The 11,701-nt window shown below is 38.8% G+C and overlaps 1 protein-coding gene across 2 annotated transcripts in view; it reads left to right on the top strand.

Annotated features, from left to right (window-relative positions):
• Positions 1-11,701, top strand: part of sorcs3a (sortilin related VPS10 domain containing receptor 3a) — a 270,254-nt gene that overhangs the window by 216,976 nt on the left and 41,577 nt on the right. For both annotated transcript variants that reach the window (XM_020594176.1, XM_020594177.1), the window contains 5 exons: positions 3,781-3,927; positions 5,709-5,811; positions 6,745-6,821; positions 7,900-7,991; positions 9,753-9,860. In XM_020594176.1, coding sequence (XP_020449832.1) covers positions 3,781-3,927; positions 5,709-5,811; positions 6,745-6,821; positions 7,900-7,991; positions 9,753-9,860 — 527 coding nt within the window. The remainder of the gene's footprint in view (positions 1-3,780; positions 3,928-5,708; positions 5,812-6,744; positions 6,822-7,899; positions 7,992-9,752; positions 9,861-11,701) is intronic.

Here is an 11,701-nt window from a genome sequence, read left to right as displayed (position 1 = left end):
GCCAGCCGTAGCATCAGCAGCAACGCTGTGGTAATTAACAGTGCCATTACTTCTCCTCAACAGTATATGGTGTGTGTGTTTGTTGGTCTGAGTGTGTGCCTTTGTATTACTTATCTTATTGGGGACTGAAACCTGTTAACACACTCACATTGTGGGGAACTGGCCACAAGGAAATTATTGAATTTTAGAGGGGCAAGGTTAAGGTTAGGATAAGTGTACAGGAAATGAATGTAAGTCTGTAAAGTCCCCACAGAGAATAAAAACAGTGTGTGTGTGCAACTGCTGTAATGATGCAGCAGCAGCAGTAGTAAGGCATTTCACTATGCAGCATGAGATAGCAATGTGTTTTAATTGCATTAGTTCCGCAGTCATTGCTTCCTTCTTGATCCTGAACCTCAACAAGAAATAGCTGATGCACTGCTATGTGTGCTCAATCAGACCCATTATACATGGAAAGATGTATGTTGTGGATCCCATTTATTGCTGTGAGAACATGACAAACTGCACTTCTTAGAGCTAATGCTCCGGTCACACCAAAAGGGAGACAGCAAAACGTGTGAAAGTTGTTGTGTTCTTCCACTTTGAAGGCATGTCTTCATAGAGGACCTCTGTTCTCTTTGCATCCAACCTCCTAAAATCAATTATTTTATTTTCAGAGAGAAAATTGCAGAATTATCTTCTAAATTAGAAGGATTATTTTACTGTCAATCAGATTGGATTCCTGTAATCATGAGCCTTTGTTGTGCAAACTCATTTTCTGTTGACATCAAGGCTCTCCATCAGCCTCGAGGCCGGTTTAGCAGGTGGCTCTCCAACAATTATCACTCTGATTGGCTTGGGTTCACTGTATCAGAAATCATCTATCTCTCATTCTCACCTTGCTATAAACAGCTCTGAATGATTGACTGAGGACATGAAGTGGATCGCTGTTGGTGGAGGGTGTTAGAGGATCTGGATGATGCTAATACTCATGATGATGTGGCCCTTCATGTTTGTGTTTTCCTGCCAGCGCACTTAAACCCACAAAGCTATGAGTCAACAAATGGGCCATAAAATATAATGTACTGTGGAACCCTGAATGACTTCACATTAAATAAATAGTGATTCTCTGCTGATCAATAAAGATGCTTCATCTTCTATAAAATGCAGCTTTTTCAGAATCACAACCATGTTTTAATCAATTGAACATTTTGAAATCAAGGACTGGGCTCTACTTCTCTCATATTCAGTTCAGAAAAACAAGAACATGCAAATCACCAGTATTGAGATTAAAAGCTGGTTCCAATACAACAGCAGCAAGCAGACAGGTGGAGTACTTGTAGATGCTGTGGTGTTTATTTAGACTTATCATCGGTCTGTCTCATTTTTTTTTTCTCAAAAGGGATATTTCATTCACAGCTGCACTAATCTGTATTTTTTATATAAATGGATCAAATTAAAGTGAAAGGTTATAGTGGCAAACCTATAGATAATTATCAGCAGTTAACCTCTTTTAGCTCACTGTTTTGGTTTTCCAAATGCTGCTCTCATCACTCTTGTTTTCAGCTGTTTTCAGTAAACAAACAAACCAATAAAAAGCATTTAGCTGCTACAGTGTCAGACATAACAAGCTCAAAACTGCTGAGAGATGTGCTCAGCTGTAGAAGAACTGCACTGTCACTACTTTACCAGTCAACAAGGTGCTCAAGCAGCAAGAATCCAGAAATCGGGGGGATGAAAGAGCCTGGCAACACTAGTCAACTTGTTGGAAGAGTCTTCTTCAATATGCCAGTGCAATTCACCGTCATAAAGGCCTCGGGCTCAACGGCACTAAACATCTTAATAATTATAAACAAACAGGATGCAGGAGCACAGCTCAAGTGTAAGAAACTACTAGAGCTGTGAAAAACATTAATGGGACTCTAACAAAAGGCAAAATCCAATGTGGGTGTACAGCACACAAAGAATGTAAACATATAAGGTATGTTCAAAAGCAGGAAAAAGTATTCAAAATAATTCTGTTAATTGAATGATCATTTAGATCATTTATCAAACAAAATTTTCAAACTTTCTCATGTTCCAGCCCTTTAATGATTTTTTTTTTCCTTTCATTTTAAATGGAATATTTTAGGGCCATCATCGAGAGCTCCAGGAGCTCGTGGTAAGCAGTGAAGAAAAAAGAATAACAAGTAAAAATAGCAAGAGCGCTTCTGGTGCTCCTTAAACCCACTGAATATTCCTTAGAGAAATACAAAGACATATGGGCACATTTGCCTTCCTTATGGCATCTTGACATACAGTATAATGAACCCCAAAGCAATATGTAATTTGATCCCGCACACCTGTGTAAAGACAAACCAAGCAGTGCGCGCACATCTTATAGAAAATAATTTATAAATCACTTGATAATGCAAACAATTATTAGTTGCAGCTTTATTGTGAGGGAATTTGTTTGGAGAACACTGTGGATACATTAAATTGAATTGATATTGATGCTGAGTTATCAGACAATGCACTAAACTGCAGTGGCTGCAATTTATTTTTCTACTATACAAGAGTTATATTTAGATTTGTCTAGAGTGTAAAAAGAGGGTCATATACAGAGCTTTCATGTGCAGTTATCACACCTCCTCTGTGTTATTTAGAAATTTCCTATTGTACGCTAATAGGACCAAATCAGTAGAGTCCATAGAGATGTTTTTTAAACCATACTTAACAAGGTAAAAATCTCACTGAGGAGACCTGGCCTTTGACAGCAGAATCAGGCTCTAGCTGTGTGAAAAAAATATTAATATAAAATACAATTTTGCACAGAACACCACTTGTACATCTTAGTCAAGGTATGGAGCAATCACTTTAAATTTCCATTGCACAAAAGCACAAAGTGCATTTCCCAGAAAGACTAGTCTAAGCTGCAAATAGAGATGTATGCTTGCATCACTCACTTTGTCATCAAGAAAACAAGAGTGTGGGTGGTGTGACTGACAGACACAGAGGAAAGTACGCTAGTGGGCACGAATGGTTCTACTCGTTTGCGTGCAGGTATGTGCGCACACACATGATACAGAAGAAGGAGGCAATAAATAATTACTGCAGTGATTGACAGGTTGGGTTGGATAAGGACAAGAGTACCCTCGTTAGCTGCATCCATCCTGAGCACCATGTTTCTATGACAATGTCAAATGTGCTGCCTATTAGTGCCACTTATAGAGACATGCCCCTTCAGGGAGGGAAACACATCCAACTGGAGCCCCTCACTGTGGCAACCATTCGGAGTGACTCTGTGCTTTCCGTTGCCCATCATGCTTTGGTTTGGCAGAGGGATATATCTCATCTATGAGAGACTACCAGCAGGGAGGATTCTGGAAGAGAAGTACGTGTCTGCATGAGTGTGTTTATATGTGTGTGTTTGGGAAGATTCGCTCTCACATTGGGAAAACAGACAAGGTGTCACTTCTCAAGAGTCATCATTTTGTTGCTGAGATGTGTAAGGATATAATTACAGATAGCTCTTACCACCATGTAAGAAAACGTAGCCGACTTCGCTGACGGTGACTGCCAGACTGTCAACTGCAGCAAGAAAGGATAAGCAGTTTATTTGCATTTAACTGGTGTTGTGAAGATTGCTGCCTCAATACACAAAATGCCCTATCTGATGAGAGGACTGGATAGGCTTCTTTATCTGCAGCCAAGAACTGAACCGTAATATCTACTTGTTATGGCAGCGTTAGATACAAAATTCTCCCTGTAGGTTTGCCTTAAGAGGGTGAAGATGAGATTCAAACTGTCTGTGTCCAACAGGTTGCAGGAATTAAAGGCATGTTGATTGCAAACAAGAGACAAGACAACCAGGTGAAGACCTACATCACCTACAATAAAGGCCGGGACTGGAGGCTGCTGCAGGCCCCTGCTACCGACCTGGATGGAAACGACATCCACTGCATACTGGTGAGATGCTGCATTTCTTTTTGTGTGTCTGTGTGTGTGTCCTAATACAATATATATATGGACTTTATTAGTATATTTTACAGCTTTTAAGATCACTTTAAAACCAGCTTCCCCGTAAATAGTGCTGACTCATGAAAGCACTGTTTTCAATCAGCTTAAATAAAATTAATAAGAAAATAAGTCCATTAACAAGCTAAACTTGTTTTGTAGCTTCACAGTAATGAGTAGCTTTACAAATTACCATTAGATATCTGCAGTAACTGAGTAATGCAGCTGCACCAAAAGCAGTCGGGTCCCGCTGTGACAGTGTTCTGGTACACAGAGATAACTAACACTTTATTATGCACAAGTGATTGCTGTGGCACCACAGCTGAATACACACAGAAGAAACTAGTGAACAGTGTGTAAATATATTCAGACTGATGTTTTTCATATCACCTACTAGTTCAGTCTGGTGAGTTTGGCTGAAGTGATTTGAGACTAGTGGTTGTAGTTGTCATCTACTTGACTAGCAGAGTAATTGGTGAAATCTCTTGCTCACACCCATAGTCTCAAGAACACGGATACAAGCTGATTTAAAGTTAAATTAAAAAAAATCTGTGCAGTTAAATTCTACAGTTGTTGAGTTTTACTATTTATTTCCTTGGATTCACAGAGTGGCAAAACCTAATATTAGTGTATAATATGGGTTTTTTTTTATTTATAATGACGTGCTTAGGGAAGTGCGAGTTGTGCTTTAAAATGAGGCGGATACGGTGCTGCTGTGGCAGATCCAGATTTACTACATGTGCCAGCGGTGTCTCCTTCCTCATTAGACGGCCTCCCTGCAACAAAAACTAACAGGCCCACTGTTGGGAGGAATCATGTTTGAGACATTAGGAGGATTCACGCTGTTTAAGAGGTGATTTTGGGGCCGTGCGGTGTGGTGTACAGGTTCCCTGTGATTGCGCATTCATGTGACATTTTAATTACTGCCGTAGATTCCTTTTGATTACCCTGTTCAGTCCCACTGCCCTCCATGTCTTTACACCAGTGACAAGCTGTCTGCTGTGAGGATGAAAGCAGACATGCTTTTTCTGCTCTTTGAACAAATGTAATTGTCTTCTGTTGTGTGCATGCCCCACAGGCTTGGCTTCATAGTTTAATGCAAATTCCATTGCTCTTTGTATTAATGACAGATTAAATGCAATTAGCAAAACTTTCAAAGCCACAGCTGGCACTCTTTGGAAGACTAATAGCTGAATGACGTTTTTTGTTGTTGTTTTTATTCTATAATCTCGTGCTGACCCTATCATTTTCAAATCAAATAGCCACTCTTCTTTTCCTATGGTATTATCTGATAGTTAATCAAATAAGATGATGCGCAGTGAGAATAAAATTGATGTGTATCATATTTACTTATTTTTTAAAATAAATCCAATGTAATTTATCCATTACTTAGACAAAGTGATATTTACTCTTGCAAAATAACTGCTGTCTTAAATCAGTGATCGTTTTCACACAGGGTATACTGTTTTTATGCCTCCATGCCTGCAATGGCTGTAGCCAGAGACAGTATGTTTTTCACATTCTTGTGAACGCCTTGATGGAACTTCTTCAATTTTGGCTCAAGGATGAACTCATTAGATTGTCAAAGGTCAAAGGTCAAGGTCAGTGACCTCATGTCTGTTCATTCCCATGAATTTGACTGGTCGCAGAGGCATAAACCGTGAAGTGGCGATTCCAGTTTTAACAAGTATGTATCTTTTCTTCAAGTTCACTTGTCTTTTCTTCTGTCCCAGCCTTTCTGTTCACTTCACCTTCAACTGCAAATGTCAGAGAACCCTTACTTGTCAGGAACAATCTCCACCAAGAGCTCTGCACCAGGAATTATAGTCGCCACAGGTGAGACATAAAACTAAAAGTTCTGTTTGGTAAATTTACATTTCAAGTTATGAGCCTAAAGAGTAGTACTGTGACCTTGCCAGTCATCTTCTCACTGGATAGTGTACTGCAGGATGATCTTCAACAGGCAAACATGCTGTGGATCACATGCCTGTCTTTTACAATGACAAGTAATGCAGCCAATTATGTGTGTCAGAAAAGGCAACAGTTTGTGTTGTGCAAGAGAGTTTGAATGAGATGACGTAAAGAACGAGAAATGAGTTAGACAAAATAGATCTGTCAGTACCTGTGGTGATGTGAGCAGCAAAAAAAGTCTGTCTTTTGCTCTGTGTGTGTTCACTGTGTGTTTGTCTTTGGATCTGTCTGTTTTGTCTTTGGTGTGTGTGAGAATGCTGAACAAACATCTCCACTGCTGTGCTTGCGGTGTGTGTGTCTGCATGTGTGTGTATCACTGGCCGAGCCTTTGCTTTGGCATGGTGATTCACTTTGCCCGCTGTGCCTTTAAAGACATCAGCTGGTGCAGAGATCATCTCACCATTACAACAAACACCATCCAGATCAAACACATGCCTATCTGCTGAGCTGCGGCCAAGATAGTTGAGCAGATCAACAGAAGGAGCCAGTTTGCTTGCTGCACACTCGCAGGAAAAAGCTTTGGAGGCATTGTGTTGTAACAGTGGAGACTGTCGAAGCGAAGCAGGCTCCCGCCCTCCTCCACATCTCACATTATGTTGGCTGAATAATGCAGGCATCTTTAGGAATTAACCCAGGGTCGTCTTTATATTATTCCTATGAATTGAGAGACTGATCTGGGAATCAAGCCAAAGGAATACATTTCTCCCAGATGCAGTATGATTGACAGCATGTATTTAAAACATGTATGAGCTTTTATTTCTGTGATCCCATTGTAAATTTGTTGGATTTCCACTGCAGGAAATATTGGAACAGAGTTATCTTACAACAATGTGGGCATGTTCATATCATCCGATGCTGGCAATAGCTGGAGACAGGTGAGCTTCACGTCAAGGTTTTTATCAAGGTCAAGGAAACTTGTACAACAGTGTTAAATACTGATGAAAGCTACTGGTGATTAGGGCATTTTATACAACCAGACGTCCCTTAGTTTCCAGTCTAGCAAGGTACACGTGTGCTGTAGTCAGCAAAAGGCTTTTTTCAGGTGACATTTTGACATGTCATGGTAGAAAAAGCACAGGTCTGAATAATAAACATAATGATGGCTGAATTCTTTGTAGCTACTCCTGTTTGCTACTTGACCCATCATTACAGCAGCAGATTTACTAATCAGAATTCATCGTGTTTTAATTAATTGAAAATAATTGAAATGATGGGTCCTTGATTCCAAACAAACGAGTAGATGGAGACTTTTCTTGTCAATTAAATGACAACTATTGCTACTATGTCATATTAGATCCATTCCAGCTATCAGCAAACTAACGTTAACTCTATAAATTATAAACAAGTCTTTCATTGTTGAGATGATAACTATAGAAAATGATCCATAACAAGGTGCTCGGTGGTTTGATTTATTTGAATTTCACACAATATTTTAACTTTTACAAGAGCAAAGACTTTGAAGATGTGAATTAGCCAATGTGTTTGTTATGCACTACACTATCTTGGTTAACACATTCAGCTTGTGTTACTGGAGCTTTAACTTCCCCACATGCAGTAAAGAGCAGAAGCTCATAGGCATATGTAATATCCTGATCCTATGAAGTAATATAATATATTACTATGTACATTACACATTATTTTAGTCCTGATTTAATTAACTCCACAGTGTTTAGTTAGTTAAGGCTATGCTAACTCCTGAAAGTAAGGCCTAGTTAGCCTTTTGAGTTCTTGGTTGTGAAAGGTGGTGTAAAGTCACCCTCTGTATATGCACACCACTTTAGCATGTTGAGAAAACTTTAGTGCTGCTAAGATATTATAGGTGGGTTTAGTGAACAGTCAAGTGCTTATTTCAGGATTTGTTTCAAACAGGGAAAATACAATTTTGTTAGAAGAACAGTTGGCTGTTGCATTTTTCAGCTTTGTAAAGGTGAATTTCCTCATATGTCTGTTCAGATTTTTGAAGAGGAGCACAATGTGTGGTTTTTGGATAAAGGAGGGGCCCTTGTTGCTGTGAAACAACCATCTGTGCCAACCAGACACTTGTGGTATGTCCGTTTAGAGAATAAACTTTTTGGAAATGTTTCCTTTCTTAAATTCCTTTTCCAATTGCCTTTCAGTGATTTTGAGATTGATTCACCTGTTATAGTCCAAAAAATGAGCATCTAAATGCCATATTTGCCACTTGTAGTGGAACTGACTACATTTATGAACATGGATATCCAGTGCTTTGTTAAATTAGGGCACCGGATAGTTTGACTACTGTCACACTGTGATTAAGTTGTTAACAAGGGTAATTAATTCACTCTCATCTGGAAGCAGACTCGGACCAGTTCAGTGGCCAATTTAACAGGAAATTAATAGAGACCAAAGATGACATAATGACATAATGAAGCCAGTTATAAGCTAAAAAAAAAATTATTTACAATATGTACACAGGGAAAATGATTGGGATGAGAAATGCAATTCAGATGGTACATCGCACAGGGTTGACTGGGTTTAATGTATGACTCACCAGTCTGTTGTTAGGTTTGGAATCATTTCTCCCATTATAAAAACTTTAAGGAAGACGTCAGCAGCAGCTAAGCAGAGGTGTGTCCACACATCATCAGCTTGACTAAAACATTTTCAACCTTCTTATAGGTATTTCACACAACTTTTGGTTAACAAAAATTCACATTTTCAAATTTAAGGACATTTAGCTGTCTTTTAGCTGAAAAGAAACAGGCAGTCATCTTAGGTCTGGGGCAGGGCCTGGAGGATTTCCTTCCACTAAATGCTAGGAATCAAAGTTGGCTTATTAATTAGGAATATTCTGAGTTCGTCAGGATAAAACACCTCTTCAAAATGTCTGCTTTGGACTTGTGGACACTACACACTCAATCTATTTACTAATGCACTTTGTTGTTCTTGAAAAAAAAGTCAGAGGCAATCTAATTTGAGAGATTTTTCAAGCCACTTATCATTAACAGCCAGCAGTCTGAACCTCCTCCCCCCTCTTTAGTGTTTTCATTAACATGTTGCTTTCCTCTTGCCAAATCGGGTGCCTATGGTTTGCCTCAGTGCAGGCTAATCCAAGTGAGACCAGATCTGTTCTGTCGCTTTTGCAACAATTTTGAAATTAGTTTTAGAGCCAGTGAAGTGTAGCCTGCTGGGGTTTTGTCTCCCAACCAATTTAAGTGAGATGGCAAAAAAAAGACATATAGACAGCAGCCTGTGTATCTTTGTAGCCACTGTACAGCAGCTACGGAAGAGTATTGCTTTCTCAGCCAGTGTTAAGTTAAACACTTCCTCAGTTCTCAGCCTGAATCTCGTAATAGGTTCATGTCAATGTTTTTTTCTGTTGTCAGTGCTTTTAAACAAATGAAAGCAGTGGAGGTTTTTAGAGGGAAGCACAGGCCTCAGCAGTGTTTCAACCCATGTCACACTCAGGTACTCCTGGCTGGTATCCCTTCAGCACCAGTGTTGATAAGCTGTCAGAATTAATGGAGCGCTGGCCTCCATGATGAAAGCTGTACTATATATTTCCTTTTTGATGCTAAAATATGTATGTTATATATTTATTTTCACTTACTCTGAAAGCAGGCTTCTCTTAAATATCTCTTTAATGTTCAGCCTTCTGATATTTACTCAAAGCAACAGTAGCTAATTACACAGAGACTTGGAGACCTGTCTGTTGAGACAAGCCAGTCACTCTGATCTCCACCTAAATCCTCCCCTATGACCAGCCCCTAATAGAGAGCTCCTGCTTCAATGCCATTGCTGTTGTTGAGTTTGTGATGGGAATGTGTTCTGACATGCATACACAGGGTCAGCTTTGACGAGGGGAGGCAGTGGACCCAACATAGCTTCTCCTCGGTGCCTCTGTTTGTGGATGGGGTCTTGGTGGAGGCTGGGGCAGAGAACCAAATTATGACGTAAGTCAAAAAAAATGTAAGAAGAGATGAAAGGCATGATAAAGGATGTTGTGTTTTTGTGGTATTGCAGGTTGAGTGAAAGGTGAAATCTCCTGTCTTTATTAAGACACATTACTGCGGGGCAGGTAATCTGTCTTGTAGGCTGTTAGTCAGACCATAATGGGTATTAGACCACTTGATGAATGAGATTGATCAATGGAAAATTTCCCTGGGATTGTAATTGTAATTAACCTGTTAAATATTAAATTACACGGTCATGACTAAATAAGCAAAAATCATAGCTTAAAAAACATTTAGTTAATATTTATAAAGCAATCAGCACTCAAACAAACTGTTCACTTGTTGCATGAGGATTTTATGTCTCACCTGTGGTTTGATCAAGTTTGATTGACAGAGAACCAAAACATGCCCTAATTGAAATTATATTCAAATTTAAATACTGCTAAATCCTGATTGGTGCATAAAAGTATGTGACATCATCTCTTATCCAACTGGGTCCTTCCCATTAACATCATATATAATGTAGTAATATTTAATATAATGCAGTATTTTATTTTCAGATTGCTTCAGTTTAAGGCACAAAAAATGTGAGCTTCTTCAGTGATTTTTAAGACAGAAAATGTCGAAAAAATAAATATACATATGTATATAAAACAAAAATGTATTTTTATCTCAAAGACTTTGCAGTTAAGGTCATCGGTGCTCTTTTAGCATGTTCAACACTATAATGTAAAAGAGTATTCCATTACAAGGGAAATTTATTGCATTATTAATACTGATTCACAAATGTGTAAGGTCTGTGAGGTAGTTTCCTCCTGCTGCTCCCAAGCTAGAAGTCAAGTCCTTCCAAAGGGTCAAAAGATATATCTGAGGGGTTGTGAAATGAATGAGAAGAAAAAAGAAAAAAAAAGTTTTGCTATAAAATCTGGATTCATCTTTCAGACTTTTATGTAGGCTTTTTAATCTTTTTTTTCATGCATGATAATCTTTGGCCCTCAAGCAATAGTTTAAGTATTTGAGGGGTTCAGAGGGGGAAAGGTCTCTTTGATGGAACTGTTAATGCACAGACTCATAGCAAACCTCAACTAGATATTGCCTTTTTGTAAGGGTTCACAAGTAGAAATGGTCTGAAAGAATTTTGCATTTTGAGGGTTTATCACATTTTTATATACAATCATTATCTGAAAAGTATTATATCTGTCAAATAAATGTAGTGGAATATTTCATTTGGAAATGTATTGAAATAGACATACAGTATCAAGTAGCTAAAAATGGAAATACTGAAGTAACATACCTTAAAATTGTATCTGAAGCCATATTGAATAAATGCACGTAGTTAACTTAGTTAACTCCGTGCAAGTATGTAATAGCCTGTGCCTCACATATAATCTTACAGTACAGGTATATATTAACATAGACTTATGGCTTATGATTTAAAGCACATGTGTCAAACTCAAAGCCCGCGGGCCAAATCCGGCCCAGCGTACAATTACATCTGTCCCGCGAGATCATTTTATATATCTTTTTTTTTTATGGCCCAGCAACATGAAGCGCCGATAACATACAGTACAAACTACAAATCCCATAATGCAGCACAACAGCTGCCTTACCGAATGATAGGCTACCTGCGATCATTCCCGCGTCAATTACGTGAGATTAATCAAGCGTCTGTTGATGTATACAACCCTAATTTCAAGTCAAAGTTAGCCCCTAACAATGGCCAAGAGAAAGGTTGATACTGAGAACAGAGCCTTTGAAAACCGGTGGGAGGCTGAGTATATGTTTACTGACATTGTCGGTAAACCTGTGTGTCTTATTTGTGGAGCTAATGTGGCTGTAAT

The sequence above is a fragment of the Monopterus albus genome, unplaced genomic scaffold (genome assembly GCF_001952655.1).
Source record: "Monopterus albus unplaced genomic scaffold, M_albus_1.0 scaffold22.1, whole genome shotgun sequence".
Classification (NCBI taxonomy): domain Eukaryota; kingdom Metazoa; phylum Chordata; class Actinopteri; order Synbranchiformes; family Synbranchidae; genus Monopterus; species Monopterus albus.
This window is presented reverse-complemented; position numbering and strand designations above follow the sequence as displayed.